We start from the raw sequence: 18,975 nt of genomic DNA, 5'->3' as shown, positions 1-18,975 counted from the left end.
ATGTTTCCTAGAGCCAACTGTTCTCTAAGCTTAGATTTAAGTGGCTGGAGAAGACTAGAGATGCTGTCCTAAGACTTTCCCCACTCCCATCGTCAACCCAAATGGGGCTTTCATGATAATTATGCCCTGACCTTTCCTGAGAGAGGCTCACAGGGTTTAGTGGTTGAGGCAGTTTAACACATTTTTAATCAAATTAAAAAAAATACTTCTCGGGCTTCCCTGGTGGCGCAGTGGTTGGGAGTCCGCCTGCCGATGCAGGGGACGCGCGTTCGTGCCCCGGTCTGGGAAGATCCCACATGCCGCGGAGCAGCTGGGCCCGTGAGCCATGGCCGCTGAGCCTGTGCGTCCGGAGCCTGTGCTCCGCAACAGGAGAGGCCACGTGGCGGCAGTGGGAGGCCCACGTACCGCAAAACAAACAAACAAACAAACAAACAAAAAAAACTTCTCATAATTTTTTTAGTTAACGGGAAACTGGTTTTATAATTGTAAATTTTGTGTTTTTGTAGAACTCATTTGTGGGCCTCACTAACCTTGGAGCTACTTGTTATGTCAACACATTTCTTCAAGTGTGGTTTCTTAACCTGGAGCTTCGGCAGGCGCTCTACTTATGTCCAAGCACCTGTAGTGACTACATGATGGGAGATGGTATCCAAGAAGAGAAAGGTGAGTGGGGATGGGTATGGGGAGGGCTTACTGCTGAGCTTTTTGCTAGCTAGACCACTTTGAACCAACCATATAGAGGAAACTTCAACTACAATTTCCTTCTGTAATACACTGTGATTGCAGTCCATTAAATTCTAGTGATTGAGAGAAATCAGTCAGTAAAGCAGACAGTGTTACTCTTTTGCCTAGTTTGAGAGACTTAAATACTTCAGTGTACCCACACAGCCTTTTGTCTTGATTCCCAAATAGGCTGATTTACAAAGTACCCTCTAAAATTAAGATTAAATTAACCAACCTTGGCAAAGCAAGCTACTAATATGCGACTACACTCATTGCAAATTTAGAAATCAGTTTCAAACTGTTCTAGCGGAATTATTTAGTTTTTTTAAGCATAATATGTGGATTGTTATTCCTAATTGATATTTCTATTTAGAGATTATTCTCTTTGAGATGGAACTTCCATGGAATGACCAGCTTTTTCTTCTTCTCAAACCTGGGGGATAGAGGGAAGTGAGTATAAGATTACACAGGTCTAGGAGCTCCAGGTTGGGAACCTTTGACTCTTGTTCTCATTTGTAAATCCTGTGCTGTCTTTTATGTGATCTGACTTGGGCACACAGCTCATGTCTTTGGCTCTGAGAGAGAAAAGATAGGGTTCCTAAGCCCCACATCTTCCTTCTTGCTGCTCTTTAGATAATGGTAATACTTTTGGTCCTTGTTAACAGTTCAAAACAGTGCTTAAAAATTCTTAAGTTTGTTTCCCCAAAGCTTTATTCCTATAGTTCTGAATATTTAAATCTAGATTAATAGTATAGAAGCTATTGATATTTAAAGAATTAGTGTATGTAAAGGATGAGTAGTAGGAAATGGATCATTTTTAAGTTTTAGCATTGTTTTTACTGAAGTATAAATTTACCAGTGAGAAGATAGCTAAATAACAAGTGGAAACTAAATGTCTATTTTGTAAAATGATGTACCATGGCCACCTTTGGGTATTGTGGTTTTAATGTGTATCTTCAAGAGATGTGGGTTTTTTTGTTTTGTTTTTTTAATTTCTAAACACTTAGATTTTACTATTTCACCAAAGTCCTTAACCTTGTTCTCGGATAAGAGTGTGCATTTCTGGTGCTATTAGCAGACACAGTGCCGTGTAGTGAGAAGAGTTTGTGTTGGAAATGAGGGGACTTGAGTTCTAGTCCCAGCTCCACTACTCCCTTATTTTACAGATAGGAAACCCAGCAGAGGATAAGTTATTTAAGATCTCATGTAGTATCTAACCTGTAAAATAAGAAAGTTGGAGTAGATACAAACTTACTTGAAGGGCTTTTAACATCCTGTAAAGCCCCTGCACCCTAGGAAGTAAGATTTTTATCTTTATTTTACAAATGAACTATTGACTTCCTTTTCATAATTGGTGAGTCACAATTGGTAGTAAAGAGATAAACCATTCAGACCATTCAGGAGACAAACTACACAACGATTTGAACTGACAAAAATTATTAATAGGAAATTAGAGTAATAGGGGAATTGGTTAGTAAGAATTAAAGAGGACTTGAAAAAACACAGATATAGCAGATAGGGGAGCAGTCACTACCCCAAGGGCTGAAAAAGAATACAGAAGGTGGAGTCCCACACCACCACTGACCAGGCCTGAGATCCAGACCTCACTGGAGAAAGCACTCACTGCCTGCCTGAGCTCACTGGATGGCCAAGAAGGTGCTGAGATGCCTCAGTGGGCTTCCTTGCTGGAAACTGTCCTCAGGGAGGTACTGGGCCTTGGAATCTCTTGCAGAGAGTGTCCAGGAGGTCATTCACAGGATGGTCATTCAGGAGGAAATGCCTCACAAGAGGCATCCCACTGAAGCTACCAGAGGCGGTGCCGGGAGAAGCTGCTGGCCACTGCTGGCTGAGGGAGCCCGCAGAGCCTGGTGAGACACGGAGTGGAACCCTGGAGCGCCCTCTACTGACAAGACTCAACTTTACACTAGCTGGCAAAAGAGGGATCTTTTGCAGAGCTCATCCCTGTTAGCACAGAGCAAGCAAAGAAGGGTGGATTTGGAGCTGAGAGGCAATTAATCGATAACTGGCACAGAAGAGAATACACAAATCTTTTAGGGCTCTTGAGATTCATGCTTCCTATTTTCATACCTTCTCCGAACTCACTAAAACTTGAAACTAAATTTTAAGATTTTTAACAGTAAATTGTTATATTGTTCATTCAAGTTTGAATCAGTGTGCTTGAGATTGCTGTCATTTGCTCTGTTTGTGGCAAGTTCACGTTAATGAGATTATATTAAAGTATTTGGCCATTTAATGCAAATAGTAACTATAGTGTATGGTTTCTATGACTGGATTAGATGTTTCATTGTGCTTTGACCCTCTAGGAGCCATAGTCACAGGTCGCCACTGTTGTTGTAGCATATGTACAGCCTCTTGCCTTTAGGGGATGCATATAGACAGCCATGGCTGCCTCATGGCTTCCAAAAGATGTGATTACTGATTTCTTTGAAAGTTTTAAAACTATAATAAAACATTATTATAGTTTGGATATACGGGTGTTTAATTATGTTCTCATGTGAAGAGGAGTACATATTTTTTTAGAGTTGCAGTTTTTAAAAGAACAAACATTTCTTTAATAGATTATGAGCCTCAAACAATTTGTGAGCATCTCCAGTACTTATTTGCCTTGTTGCAAAACAGTAATAGGCGATACATTGATCCATCGGGATTTGTTAAAGCTTTGGGCTTGGACACAGGGCAGCAGCAGGTAAGAACCTTTTATTTTTTAAAATATAAGAAGCATTCCTTACAATCTTTATAGAAAGAAATGAAGAAACTTTTAAAATTTAATTTTTTTCTATTTTATTTACTGTTCAGTATATTATACATTTTCCTTGATCTCGTTTCTGAAAATCCATATGTGGGCACAAACTGATCCAGTGTAGCTCTAGTCCTTGTTCCAAAATGCTAAGTTCAAAGTACAGATAGTTTCTGGATTATTTTACTTATTACTATTTGTAACAGAAATTGAAAAGCAAGGTATGATTTTTTTTTTCTTTTTATTAACCCAAACCCGTATTGTAGGATGCCCAAGAATTTTCAAAGCTCTTTATGTCTCTTTTGGAAGATACTTTGTCTAAACAAAAGAATCCCGATGTGAGGAACATTGTGCAACAGCAGTTCTGTGGGGAATATGCTTATGTAACTGTGTAAGTGTGTTTCCACTTTTTCATCATACATTTTTTTCTAAGGCAGTTGCTTCTGTGTCTTCTAGTTCAGTTCCAGGTTATGGATTTAGTGGCCTATCATGGGACCTGAAGTATTTATAGTAATACGTTTCCATGGGAACATGTAAACAACTGACTAGATAGTTGCAGTTGAACCCATCGAGGTGTTGGGAACTGTGTCTGGTTGAGCTCTTGCTGTTTATTTCATGGCTGTGGTCTGGGCTGAAAGCGTGAGATTGGAGCCTGCTGGAGTACTAAAAGTAAAACAACTCTTAAACTTTTTCCTAAGCATAAAATGCATGGCCTCATCAATCACTTTGTTTTTATTTTTTGAATATACACAGTGTAGATAATTTCTATGACAGGATTAAGGTCATAAATGCTTCTTTGTGTATTTCCAGGATGTAGTACAGCAGAACGTTATTGCTTTCCCACTCTGATCTTAATTTTATCACTCTGCTTTATTATAGGTGCAGTCAGTGTGGCAGAGAATCTAAGCTTTTATCAAAGTTTTATGAACTGGAGTTAAATATTCAAGGCCACAAACAGTTAACAGATTGTATCTCAGAATTTTTGAAGGTATTCAGATTTTGGCGTATATGTTGTTTCTGCTCATTAACACTATTCTGAGTGTCTTTGATTTTATGAATAAATTCATTATTACAACTTTTTCTACATATGAGTGTCTCTGTTTATGTAATGATGTAGAAGAAACTTTGTAAATTATAAAGTATTGAAGTAGGCTGCATTTAAAATAATTTTTGGGGCTTCCCTGGTGGCGCAGTGGTTGAGAGTCCGCCTGCCGATGCAGGGGACACGGGTTCGTGCCCCAGTCCGGGAAGATCCCACATGCTGCGGAGCGGCTGGGCCTGTGTGTCTGGAGCCTGTACTCTGCAACGGGAGACGCCACAACAGTGAGAGGCCCACGTACCGCAAAAAAAAAAAAAAATAATGATAATAATAATAATTTTTGACTGTTTCAGTTTATTTTATATGTAGAGTTATGTATGTGCAAAAACTCGTGTGATTGGGGTGTAACAGAGTAAGAAAATATAAGTGATGTTACCATAAGGTTAATTTACTTTTTCATTTAATGAGAACTAGACAGTGTTGAATGCAAATATTTTTTTACATCAAATATGGCCATTCTTCAGCCTCTCCACTCCATATCTCTGTGTGTGTGTGTGTGTGAGAGAGAGAGTGAGTGTGTGTGTGTATGTGTGTTTATTTCGGCCACACCAGGCGGCATGTGGGATCTTAGTTCTCCAACCAGGGATTGAACCCGTGCACCATGCATTGGGAGCACGGATCCTTAACCACTGGACAGCCAGGGAAGTCCCTCTTTGTATATTTAAATTTATGCAGAGACAGGGAAATGGTTCCCCTTTGTTCGGAGTGGAAAAGTTGCTAAGAGGCAGCCTTTGTTATCATGTAGGAGCAGACACATAGCATGGTATTGATAGGTGAGCTTATTATATAGCTTCCTTTCTTAAAATAATTTTGTACTTTTCCTCCTCCTTTAGCAGAGCCATTAGCATGCTTGAAGTTCTCATTTATTGGGTTCATTCAGCTAAATATTGAGTGCTTACATGTTCAGGCAGTGTTTCAGCTGTTGGGAATAACCATATGGAACAAAACAGACATTTTTGCCTTTAAGAAGCTTATAGTGATAGTGGTACGGGGACCAGTGACAGACAGTAAAATAAATGGAAGTAAAACATCTAGTGTGTCAACTGTAATAAGGGCTATGGAGAAAACTAAAGCAGGGAAGGGACATGGAGAATGTGGAGTGTGATTGAAAGTGGAGTAGTGAGTCATCCAGGAATTGGGGAGAAGAGTGTCTGGGGCAGATGAAATAGCAAGTGTAGAGCATGAGACAAGAATGTGCCTGGTGGTTTGAGGAATAGCAGGGAGGTCAGTGTGGTTGAAACATAGGGAGGATGATAGAAGATGACATTGTGGAGGTAACTAAGGACCATATCAGACAGGGCCTGGTAGACCTTTGTTGGAAATCTGACTCTGAGTGAGATGAGATACCATCGTAGGGCTGTATGCATAGGAGTGATGTAATCTGTTTCAACAGGATAACTCTGGTTGCCATCTTGAGAATAGGCTGATGGTGGGGCAAGGGCAGACAGAAGGAGTTGATGATGGCTTGGACCAAGGGTTAGCTGGAGAGGTGATAAACAGTGTTTGGATTTTTCAAAGTAGAGCTGATAAAATTGTAGATTGGATATGGAGAAAAAGAGAGGAGTCGGGGTTACTAAGGTTTTGTCCTGAGCAACTGGAAGAATAAAGTTGGCATAACTAAGATGTGAAGGAGTGTGGGAAGAGCAGGTTTGGCAGAGGAATTAGGAATTTGCAGTGGGGCGTGTTAGATTTGATAGGTATAGTTCAGGGGAGAAGTCAGGGCTTGATCAAATCACCAAGGGCATGAGAGAGACGAAGACCAAGGACTGAACCCTGGGACATTCAAACATTAAGAGATCAGAGAGACAGGGGAGCAGCTAGTCAAAGATGCTGAGGGGGATGTGTGTTGAGTAAATAGGCGAGTGTGGCTTCCTGGATCAAATGAATAAAGTGGTAGTCCTAGTATTGTATTACTGTATTTATTGTCTTGTAGTGTAATCTGTACCAAAAAGCTGTTATAGAAACATAAAGGAAGTTGAGGTCTATCCCGATGGAGCTTTTTCTGTAAACCTACCGCATTGGAAACGCCTCATAGAGTAACTATGTGGTTTCCTTTACTCATAGAACTACCTGTTATATCTGTGGGAAAGAACTAACTATAAGACAGAGCTGCTGGGGCTTCCCTGGTGGCGCAGTGGTTCAGAGTCCACCTGCCGATGCAGGGGACGCGGGTTCGTGCCCCGGACCGGGAGGATCCCACGTGCCGCGGAGCGGCTGGGCCCGTGAGCTATGGCCGCTGGGCCTGCGTGTCCGGAGCCTGTGCTCCGCAGCGGGAGAGGCCGCAGCAGTGGGAGGCCCTCGTACCACAAAAAAAAAAAAAAAAAAGACAGAGCTGCCAAGTAAACTGTGAAAAACCTAACAGTCAAACTTTTTTTTATCTTAGATATTGGCATATCCCAACTATCTGTACTGTTGTAGGGTGTGATAGCTTAGGAATGAGTATATTTGAACTTAATACAATTTTAGAGGGTCTCAAATTCAGAACCCGGCAGATCCATCTGCTGACCCTAAACATGGTCCTACAGTAAATTGCTTGAGGAAACTGGATCCCAAAGGTTACAGGTGGGGAATTTTGAAGTGTGTCCGTATTCCATTGGAGATCAAAGAAGCCCAACTAAAAGAGTTGTGGACTGACTGACATGACAGCTGTGGATTGAGCAAAACTTCTTTTTGAAAGGGCTATCTTATCTTGAAGATTATGACTTTGGAGATTATCACTAAAACAATCACTAAGGTGATTGGCAGTGGAAAGAATCAGAACATGTGAAATTCCTTAAAAATTTATTGACTTAAATAATTTTGCCTATGTTACACATAGTAAAAATAACCCTTTACACTTTGTGTAGAAAGTCAGCATAAAAAAAAAAGAGATATTTAAAAAGAAACCACCATTAGCTCTAACATTGCGTTTTTCTGCACTCTTAGTTTTGTGTCATGAATGTGGTTCAGTAACTTTAACTGTGTGTGTGTGTGTTTGAAATTTGTATATATAATTTCATATTCATTGCCCATATGTAGTTTCCGCACATTTTCACTGTTTTAAAATTAATTTTGCTGCATCAAAGTACCTATGATTTATTTATTTATGTATGTATGTATGTATGTATGGCTGCGTTGGGTCTTCGTTGCTGCACACGGTCTTTCTCTAGTTGCGGTGAGCGGGGGGCCCGGGCTTCTTATCACGGTGGCTTCTCTTGTTGCAGAGCACGGGCTCTAGGTGCACAGGCTTCAGTAGTTGTGGCTCGCGGGTTCTAGCGCGCAGGCTCAGTAGTTGTGGCTCACGGGCTTAGTTGCTCCACGGCATGTGAGATCTTCCCAGACCAGGGCTCGAACCTGCATTGGCAGGGAGATTCTTAACCACTGTGCCACCAGGTAAGCCCCTTATGATTTCTTTTCTAAACCTACTTCCTTACAATTCCCAGAATTGGGATTATCAGGAGAAAAGATCTAAAGCCAAGTATTTTTAAAATCATACACTTTGGAAAGAGAAACATCAGTGTTTTTTTTTGTTTTTTGTTTTTTTTTTTGCAGTACACGGGCCTCTCACTGTTGTGGCCTCTCCCTTTGTGGAGCACAGGCTCTGGACGCGCAGGCTCAGCGGCCATGGCTCACGGGGCCCAGCCGCTCCGCGGCACGTGGGATCTTCCCGTACCGTGGCACGAACCCATGTTCCCTGCATCGGCAGGCAGACTCTCAACCACTGCGCCACCAGGGAAGCCCGAAACACCAGTTTTAAATCATTGTATACAATTTTTTTTTTTTTTTTTTTTTTTTTTGTGGTACGTGGGCCTCTCACTGTTGTGGCCTGTCCCATTGGGGAGCACAGGCTCCGGACGCACAGGCCCAGTGGCCATGGCTCACGGGCCCAGCCGCTCCGTGGCACGCGGGATCCTCCCGGACTGGGGCACGAACCCGTGTTCCCTGCATCGGCAGGCGGACTCTCAACTACTGCACCACCAGGGAAGCCCCACTGTATACAATTTAATAACGTCACTGCTAAGCTAATACAATCTTATGTGTCCTTCATTATTTATAATAACTTGATCTTAAAGAGCTTGAATAGAAATAGAAGCTATTAACTAAATTGAAATTATAATTTGCATCATAGGGTTGATCACTTAAAAAATACTTTTCTTTTTTTTTTTGTAAACTAATGTGTCTTATTCCTGATCAGGAAGAAAAATTAGAAGGAGACAATCGATACTTTTGTGAAAACTGTCAAAGCAAACAGAATGCAACAAGGAAGATCCGACTCCTCAGTCTTCCTTGTACTCTGAACTTACAGCTAATGCGTTTTGTCTTTGACAGGTACATGTGTGCATGTTGTAGTGTTTATTGCTCACTGTGGCCTAGTATGTACAGATTTTACCATAGATAAGATAGTAAAATGCTTATAATTTGAAAGTCAAGATTTGGGGATGAAAGTTACAGCCTGTCATAATTAAGAACTAGAAAAATAGAGAATCCTTATTTTTTATTCTGAAAAATTATTAAAAACTGCCAAGGAAAAGCAGGCATTTAGGTAGGAACTGAATTTCCTTGACATTCTGTTTTATTGTATAAGGACTTGAGTAAATTTTCTACTCACTACAGTACGTCCCCCATTACCATGGAGATCAGGCAATTTTTTTTCACATGTGCATTTCTTCTGTAAAGCAGGAACATGTATGGTTTCCTTTGTAATAAAACTAAAACTTCTGGAAATGTACTGTTTGGAATTAGCACTTTAAATTCATACCTTTTAGGTTGTTGATTATTTATTGCCCAATTCTAAAACAGTATTATGTTTTGAGCAAGATTGCTAAATGAAATCTACCTAGCTGCTATCCAGTTTATTAAAATAACCAGTAGAGCTTATACATTGTTTTATGGTTGTTTTAAATATAAATATAATTAGCTTTCTTCTTGGTTAGGCAAACTGGACATAAGAAAAAGCTGAATACCTACATTGGCTTCTCAGAAATTTTGGATATGGAGCCTTATGTGGAACACAAAGGTAATATTTTTACCAAGCAGTGATACTTATAATGCTCAGAGACAAACTTGTGATCTATTTGTGTTGAGTACAGAGTAGCATTTTACTACTAAATTTTATTTGCTAATCTTTGAGAACAAAGGCATTTTAGGTGATCTGATATGTTACTTTCATTTTCTATGAGTGAGTACATAACAAAGATTAGATGGTTCATGGACGTATATTGGGGTTGGCCAAAATGTTCGTTCACGGAAAAACCCGAACAAACTTTTTGGTCAACCCAGTATATAATTAATGGTATAAAAGAATAAAAAATGAAAAATACTTCACTGTTCCTGTACTCAAGGCTTGTTACCTTAGCCTCAATACCATATCTGTAATTCCTCTTGAAATTAAGGGTCTCCAAGCTGCCTCCATTCACGTTTTTAAAAAACATTTTATCAAAAACATTAGATGGCCTAGTTCCAATATTTATGCTATAATTATATATATGACCACTGATAAGTTGTAGGATGTTATGACAGAGTCTCTAATAACTTACTCTTCTTTTTCTTTTGGTAGTCTTCATCTTACCAAACAGGATGATTCTTATTAGAGAAAAGAAACATCTTGCCCTTTGTTTCTCCTGCCTGTACTGGACAGACCATTTTACTTCTCTTTTAAGATTGACCTTAACGTTTATGAAATTTTTAATACGGAAATTATATCATAAACTCTGTCTCCATAGAAAAGTTCTGGTGGCAGCTTATAAATAGAAGCAAGCCATAAAATAAAACCTTCAACAGAAATGATTGGGGAGGTTGGGGGAAGTGATGTGGTAAATATTTAAGCCTTAAAATGTATGGTGCTCTCTAACCAGTACTGGAGTTTAAAATTTACACCTGTGGAAGAAGGAAGCTACTGTAGATGTTGCTGCTGGACTTTGTTACTATTATATTTGGCTGAATGAATAAACTTTAGCAGTAGTTCACTTTACATAGTAGTTTGCTTCCTGCCTCCTTTGTTTAGGTAATTATTTGAAATTAGAGAAGCCTGATGGCTTAGTGGTTTCTCGGGGTCAGAAACTTAGGGGATGTAAAAGTATTCCTTTTCTTTTTTTGGGGGGGGGGAGGAGCGCTGCGTGGCTTGCGGATCTTAGTTCCCCAACCAGGGTTTGAACCCCAGGCCACTGCAGTGAAAGCATCCAGTCCTAACCCTGGACCGCCAGGGAATTCCCAAATTATTCTTTTCCTTGACTCCAGTGTATGATTTTGAATAGTTCTTATTGTTATACAATTTATTATATATTTGTCCAGTTTATACTGTAAAGAAAACCTTTTTCAATAATAGGTCAAAAAAGCTGTATATATAGTTTTAGTATGTTGGATTACTAAGTAATTTTTTTTTTTTTTTTGCGGGACGCGGGCCTCCCACTGTTGTGGCCTCTCCCGTTACGGAGCACAGGCTCCGGATGTGCAGGCTCAGAGGCCATGGCTCACGGGCCCAGCCGCTCACGGGCCCAGCCGCTCCGCGGCACGTGGGATCTTCCCGGACCGGGGCACGAACCCGTGTCCCCTGCATCAGCAGGCGGACTCTCAACCACTGTGCCACCAGGGAAGCCCTACTAAGTAATTTTTAATTAGAGAAATTAAAATTCTTATTTTAGAATTGTTAGCTATGACTGGTAAAATTAATCCAGTAGTTTGTAGTTATAGACCTGTCACACCCTTTTGTAATGTTTGTTATACAAATGTATTACCTCATATAGGTAGAATACTAGAAACAAATTAACTTGTTATAATTGCACAGGGTTCATTCTAGATAATTAGGAAAATTCAGAAAGCATAAAGAAGAGTTATAAATAAGAGCCACTTGTAATTCTATCACCCAGATAACCAGTATTTATATTTTCCTAAATTCTTATTCATGTGTGTCTACACACACATATCCACACAAAGTGGAAAAGATAGATCTAAAAGATGATCTGTTTTTTAAAGGAGAATTCATTTGCTTCTTTAAATAGTGAACCTGCAGATACACAGAGATATGTAGACAGAGGGATTCTCATACCTTGAACATTTAGCAGCTTACCCTCTAACTCTTGCCGTATTTCTTGGGGATTTTAATATCCCTGTAGACCATTTTAGGAGTCTGAATAAAATTCATAGAATTTTAGAAGAAACCAATTACATTTAAAGATTTTTGTTGATGTGGATCATTTTTGAAGTGTTTATTGAATTTGTTGCAATATTGCTTCTGTTTTATGTTTTGGTTCCTTGGCCACGATGCACGTGGGGTCCTAGCTCCCCACCAAGGATCGAACCTGCACCCGCACCCGCTGCATTGGAAGGCGAAGTCTTAACCACTGGACTGCTAGGGAAGTCCCAGAAACCAATTACATTTAAATGTAGTTATCAAAATAGACAAATTTGTAATACAGTAATATAGGTGCAAACCAAAGAACAGGTTCCAGTGGTCAAAACCACTGTAATTCTTAAGTTGATGAGTATAATAAATTGATAAGTATAAAATCAGGTTATCTGCAACAATGGTAATGTGATAATGAAAACCGTGATGTGTATTGGTAATAGAGTCACAGTTACTGCTAATACTTCTGTGGTTTATTGTCTTCATTAATAATTTAGGGAATACTACTAAGTACCACTGTTGTAGACAGTCTTCAGCTGACCTCATTAACAACTTCTCTCCTTCAGTGATTTTGTCTTTCACTCTGCCTCAGTCCTTCTGAGGGTCATAAGCTACCTTGCTCTTCCATAGCTTAAATTTCATACATCTTATTCCATCCTATTTTTCCTCCTCTTCTTAAAATTTAAAATGTAACACATTCATCGAAGTTAAAATACAAAAGTGTGTGGCTCAGAGAATTATCACTAAGTGAATATCTTCATGAGTACCACCCAGGTCAAGAAAAAACATTCCCAATACTCCAAAGATTCCTGTGTGCCCTGCCCAGTTGCAATCTCCTTCCTCCTGAAATATAGCCAGTAATTGACGTATATGGCAATCACTTTTTTATTTTTTTGCTGTAACGTTTTACCGTGTAAGCTTGTACCCCTAAACATTATAGTGTAGTTTACCCTTTTGCCTCCTGGGATATAGCCAGGTGAAGTCTAACCCATCATTAAATCTTAATCTGCTTCCTCCGCTCCTTCATCTGGGCCATTGATCGCTGGAGAAAAACACCACAGGTGTGTCTGTCTGTCTTAACCTTTTTATTTTGGAGAATTTCAAATTTATATGAGAAAATCCAATCTGACAGTTTTGATCTTTTAACTGAATCAGTTCATCTATTTATACTCCTAATTCCTCTAATTCAAATTTACATCACTTTTTATAGTTCCCTGTCACTTGCATATATTTTCAAGTTTCTCATTTCTCTAAACATAGAAAGCCCAGTTTTATAATCCATGTGACTGACATTGGTGGAATATTATTCAGGTTTATTTTTGCTGTCTGATTTGGTTATTTTAATGTTGCCATGTCTTCCGTACGTGGTTATCTCTGGAAAATTTTTATTTTTATTTTTTATTTTTGCCACACTGCATGGCATGTGGGATCTTATTCCCTCACCAGGGATCGAACCCGCGTCCCCTGCAGTGGAAGTGCAGAGTCTTAACCACTGAACCACCAGGGAAGTCCCTGGAAAATTTTTTATGGAGATTCACTTAGGGCTGGGATGAAGCCACCTCCTTCAGAGAGACCTCAGGTTTCTTTCTGCCAGGCACCTGGGGTCCCTACTAGTTAGGTATCATCACAGATCAAGTTCGCTGCTTGAGGTTCCCTTGCTCACTCACGCTATAAGAACCCGGCCAATTTAACACCATGACATTTCCCCCCATTCTCTTCCTGTTGCTCTGCTCAGGGTTAAGGAGTTTTCTTTAGGTTCCCTGGGGTTGGGGAGTGGAGAGGTTGTTTCTTCCCTGAGGTTGGGAGTGGAGAGGTTGTTTCTCGTTCACCTTTTCCATGAAGTGATTGGGAGAGTGCAGTGTAGTAGAAAGAAGAGTGGGTAGGTGAGTCTAGGTAGGCCCTAAAACGTGGAGTGTAGAAGTGCCCACCTGGTGGATACAACCTGGGCTGGGCTGTTTGCTATTACTATTTTGTTCTTTCAGTGATTAACCTGGAAATTATAACATACCTAACTCTTAGAGTTAACAACTTTACCCTCTAAAAACAGTACAAAGACCTCAAACCACTAGGAAATCGATATTCTCGTAAGTTGTGTATTGTTTTCATATGTGTTTTAGTTCTACCTTTAAAAAAAAACTGATAAGGGGAATCCCCTGCCAGGGGCCTGGGTTCGATCCCTAGTTGGGGAAGTAAGCTCCTGCAAGGCGCTTGGTGTGGAGACACACACGCGCACGCACACACACACACACACACACACCCATAGGATGCCAGTTTACCTACCGCCTTTGTTTATCATTCCTTTTAACATTCTAGACCTTCCATCTGGAATCACTTTTTAAAATACCGAATTAAGTTTGTAAAAATGCCTTTAGTAAGGGTCTGTTGGTATCAAGTTATTTTCAGCATACTGTCTGGAAGTATCTATTTCTTGTGAAATTTACTCTAAGGATTAACAGTTATTTTCACTCAGGACAATGAGAGATTCTGTTCTCTTAGGGCTTCCTTTGTTGCTGTTGGTTGTGGTTTAATTCTTGTTTCTTTATAGGTGACCTGTTTTATTTTGTCTGATTTTGAAGATCTTTTTTTGGTTGTTTGTTTTTGTTTTGGTGTTTGGCAGTGCCACTGTGACCTGTTTGGGTTGAATTTTAGTGTATTTATCCTCCCTAAAGGATAAATTTCTCTACCATTATGTCTTAAAATTTTTTCTCTTTTCCATTCATTCATCTCTCCTTCTGGAATTACATTAGTCATGTATAAAGATTTTAACTTTGCCATCCATGTCTCCTAACCCTTGCTTTGTCCTGCATTCTACATAACTTTTTTCAGGTCTACCTTCTACTTTAATGATTCTCTATTTACGCAGACCTAATCGCGCTGTTAAAACTTGCATAGAGTTTTGACTTTCAGTTATTGTAATTTTCGTTTCTAGAAGTTTGATTTGGTTCTGTATCACATCTTACTTAAATTTTTTATAATCTCTTATTCCTTACTTTTAGTTTTTATTCTATCATTTATTTCTTTAAACATAACGTTCTACTTATTTTTACTTTTTCCAGTAACTGAGATGAAAAACTTCATGGGTTTTTTATCTGTTGTTTCCTGCCTCTCAGTTATAGTGATTTGTGTCCTTTGTGTTTTGTATTGTGTTGTGTTTGTTTATGTGTATGTTGGACTGAATTCATATTCCTTAGAACTGTCACTCATTGTAGGACCACATCAAACTAAACTCTTGGCTTGAGGTTTTTTTGTCTTCCTAGGTAGTATGAATTCTTGGTTGAAATATTCATGAGGGCTGGATTCTTAAAAACTTGTAACAGATATTTGTTTTTTTCCTCACCCCAAGAGTCAAAGTATAAGGCAGATAATTTTTTCCTACTATTTCCCCTGCAGGGTAGGTTCATTTCTCCTTATTTCTTAAACTGAAGAACCCTAGTTTCACGATGTGAGTCCTCTTCTAGACTCCTCACCTTTTAAGGATCTTAGCTTTGGACCCACAAACCTCTTAAATGTGAAAAAAACAGTTGAAGTTGATAAAGTTTCACCTAATACTCTCAGGAGGAAATTGGTTTCATTTTCCTTTACCTCCCTAGCTTCCTGCCTTCACATAGTATTTGGCTTCTGAGAATTCTTCATTTGTTGCCAGATGATCATTGCATCTTAAAAGATTTTCAAGTATTTTTATCTTAGTATTTTAAATTTATTTTCAGCTGGGGTGGGTTAGATGGGCTTTGCTTTAGGTATTAATCTGCATTACCATGTCCCCCCACTGAGCTAAAAGAATGCAGGGCTTTGTCATTTCAGTCAACTGCTGTATTCTCCATGCCTAAAACAGTGTCTAGGATATTTATTATTTGTTGAATGAGTGACTGGCTATACCTTTGTGACTTACTTCTTGCAGTTTTAAGGAAATTACAGTGATGAAACAAAGATATGTGTGCAAAGATTTTTATGACAAAGGTAATTATTTAATGGCCATAAAATGCTACCAGTTTAAATGTCCAGCAGTGAGGGAGTGGTTCAGTATAGTGTGGTACTTGTATATAGTCACTATAAATAATTTTCAGAAGAATATTTAATGATGTGGAAAGATGTTAATGATATATTTGTTGGAAAAAAATCTATAAGTTTAAATATTAATAGTGGTTATGTCTGTGTTGTAGGATTGCTGATGAATTTGTTATCTAATTTTTATTAATAAAATGTGTAGTAGCAGTGATTGCTTTAAGTACAGTTTCCTCCCTAGAATTGGTTTAAGTTTAGAATGTTTAAAAGATTTTTTTCAAACTTAAAAATATTTTATCTTAAAACGTAAATGTTCGTTCATTTGCTGATATTTTGATGTATGGATAAAGCCTTTTCTTCTTGCATAAACCATGTGCATAGTAGATAGGCTGTGATGTGTAGGTTTTGTTTATTTATTTATTTTAATTTATTTATTTTATTTATTATTTATTTTTGGCTGCGTTGGGTCCCCTTTGCTGCGTGCGGGCTTTCTCTAGTTGCTGCAAGCGGGGGCTACTCCTCGTTGAGTTGCACAGGCCTCTCATTGCGGTGGCTTCTCTTGTTGAGGAGCACGGGCTCTAGGCGCGTGGGCTTCAGTAGTTGTGGCACGCGGGCTCAGTAGTTGTGGCTCGCGGGCTCTAGAGTGCAGGCTCAGTAGTTGTGGCGCACAGGTTCATTGCTCTGCAGGATGTGGGGTCTTCCCACAGCAGGGATCGAACCCGTGTCCCCTGCATTGGCAGGCGGACTCCCAACCACTGCGCCACCAGGGAAGCCCCGGTTTTGTTTATTTTAAGTGGAATAGTTAATAAGTTAAAATACTTATAAAGAAATCTGAGTGCAGAACCCAGTCTAGATTTTTATTGTTTTTTTCTCTGTATTTTCTATTTGTCTTGTCTACACCAATTTTTTTTCCCCCTCTTTCGGCCGTGCCACGAAGCTTGTGGGATCTTAGTTCCCTGACGAGGGATCAAACCCACGTCATCGGCATTGAAAGCGCCAAGTCCTAACCACTGGACCACCAGTGAATTCCCTTGTCTACACCTATTTTGAAAGCAATTTTCCTTAATGACTTATCCCCAATTTTTAAAAAACATTTTTCTTTTTTCTAGAAACAATAGCTTTTTAGTTTTGCACTCAAATCTTACTAGTTTGTGTGTAGTTAATTTTTGTAATAAGTTGGAAAATATGAACAACTGATTCTTGGTAAGCATATGGCTCAGCCTGTTAATGCAGAAGGGAAAGTATACTACAGAATAGCTTCGTAACCCTGAGCGCCCAGAATGCCGTAGCTTTCCACCTGTATATTTTGCAGAGGGAATGGAGAGTTGATACAGTGAGCAGCTTAAAACAATGCCTGCTACATTATTTTATGAGACTAAATTCTTTAAATCTTAGGTGACATATTTTGAACTCTGTCAGATGCATAAAGAATTGTAATCATTACAATTCAGGCTCAGGATATAAGAAGAAATAATGTTATCCAAAATTTCTTTCATTTTTCCCCTTTCTCCTTCCCTAGGTGGGTCCTATGTGTATGAACTCAGTGCAGTCCTCATACACAGAGGAGTGAGTGCTTATTCCGGTCACTACATTGCCCATGTGAAAGATCCACAGTCTGGTGAATGGTATAAGTTTAATGATGAAGACATAGAAAAGATGGAGGGGAAGAAATTACAACTAGGGATTGAGGAAGATCTAGGTAAAACCTTTAAGTTGTGAGTGCCCTTTTAAAATATAATTTTTTTTTTTACCAGAAATGTTTGTGATAAATTATTATGGCCCAAGATTGTTATGGACTATCAAGGCTATTTGCATTTCTTAAACACATGAAATCTCTGAACATCTTTTATAGCAATGCTTGAATTTTTTTAAAAAATGATTTTGCTCCAGAGATGGTTTCCGTAATGTCATGTTTTCAGTACAGTTTGAAGACACAAATTTAATTTTCAATTAACAGGTTAATTGTGGGCAGCTAGGGAAGAGGATGGTGAGTACTAAGCTAAAAATTATGAGTAGTAGATGTAATATAGTAGGATTTGTAGTCCTTTTCTCTGGGTCAGGACATTTATTTTGGGGAAATAAGTATAGCAGGGGAACTTTGTTCCCTGAGCAATGTCTACCCCTCCCTGTTAAGTATCCTACTCCATCCCTAGAGTGTGGAGCAGTGCCTCTGGGGAATAAGCTGCTTGCTGTTTTGTAGTAATGAGGTCTGCTGTAAATGATACCTCCTGAAATAGTATTATTCTAGTATGTAGCTCTCATCACCTTGGTTTTCGTGGGCTACATACCCATTTATTGTTGAATGGAGTGGACAATTCTTCCAATAGGAGCCATCTTGGCTGAGGTTCTCATCACTTTCTTACCGTGTTTGTCATTTTGGGGTGAGGCTCGGACAATGGGATGCAAAAATAGAAAAGGATTGGGAATAGGTGTGTGTCTCCTGCCACCCTTCTTTCTTAAAGGATCAGTACCACTTTCCCAAGGTGGAGTAGCATGGCAGTTGAGGTTGGCTTTCAAGGAAGGCATGGGGAATCTTGCTGCAGATATCCATGTGGTGGCTATATTCTTGTAATTTGAAGAAGTATTTTCTATTTTTTTATGCATACCATTTTTATTCATCAATTATACCTCAGTAAAGCTTGAAAAGAGAAAGTGGGAGATGTGCTGGGCTTGCCTGCTCTGAGTAGCGCTCAACCTAGGCTTGATGTTAGAAGTATTTTCTAATTTTAAATCACATTTTAGACATGTAGCAATCTTGCTCCCACTTTACCTAAGTAATACTTAGACTCTTAACATTTGCTTATATTTTTTCTTATCGTGATATTCTTACTAGGAACAAAATTGACATGTAGCTTTAAATTGTGAATAATTAAAATTCGGCTTTATTTGACTTCTTTACTGAGGTTTATTTGATCTGTTTCATTATGGTGAGAAAATTGTAGGATTAAAAGCATTATTAAGGCTCTCCTGTCTTCTACATATAGGTAGTCCTAAATTTTAAAACAGTTCAATAGAAAGAGACTCTACATGTATGAGAATCCCATTCCAATGTTTTAATGCATCTCATTATATGCAGCTTACATTGCTCCTTTTATCTATTTTATCAAAAATAGAAAATACTTATTCATTAAATTCCATTAGTCATTCATTACTATATTCTCTTGTGAACTTCTATGAATCATTTTATATTCTGTCTTATACAAATTAATGAATATCTTAAATCTTAATTTTTTAGTTAGAAATGACCAACATCTTTTCTTTGTATACATGCCCCTGAGATTTTTAGTGCCC

The 18,975-nt window shown here is 38.9% G+C and overlaps 1 protein-coding gene across 7 annotated transcripts in view; it reads left to right on the top strand.

Annotated features, from left to right (window-relative positions):
* The window catches only part of USP48 (ubiquitin specific peptidase 48), a gene marked incomplete at its 3' end in the record, with an annotated part of 67,457 nt that overhangs the window by 14,347 nt on the left and 34,135 nt on the right, over positions 1-18,975 (top strand). For 6 of the 7 annotated variants that reach the window (XM_082611885.1, XM_082611884.1, XM_082611883.1 and 3 more), the window contains exons 3-9: positions 507-663; positions 3,303-3,430; positions 3,748-3,872; positions 4,361-4,469; positions 8,755-8,888; positions 9,494-9,576; positions 17,204-17,383. In XM_082611885.1, coding sequence (XP_082468011.1) covers positions 507-663; positions 3,303-3,430; positions 3,748-3,872; positions 4,361-4,469; positions 8,755-8,888; positions 9,494-9,576; positions 17,204-17,383 — 916 coding nt within the window. The remainder of the gene's footprint in view (positions 1-506; positions 664-3,302; positions 3,431-3,747; positions 3,873-4,360; positions 4,470-8,754; positions 8,889-9,493; positions 9,577-17,203; positions 17,384-18,975) is intronic. The other variant, XM_082611886.1, reaches the window with a different exon arrangement.

This window comes from Mesoplodon mirus (genome assembly GCF_964341445.2).
Source record: "Mesoplodon mirus genome assembly, chromosome: 3".
Lineage (NCBI taxonomy): Eukaryota > Metazoa > Chordata > Mammalia > Artiodactyla > Ziphiidae > Mesoplodon > Mesoplodon mirus.
The sequence above is the reverse complement of the archived record's forward strand: the minus strand, read 5'-3'. Positions and strand labels throughout refer to the sequence as shown.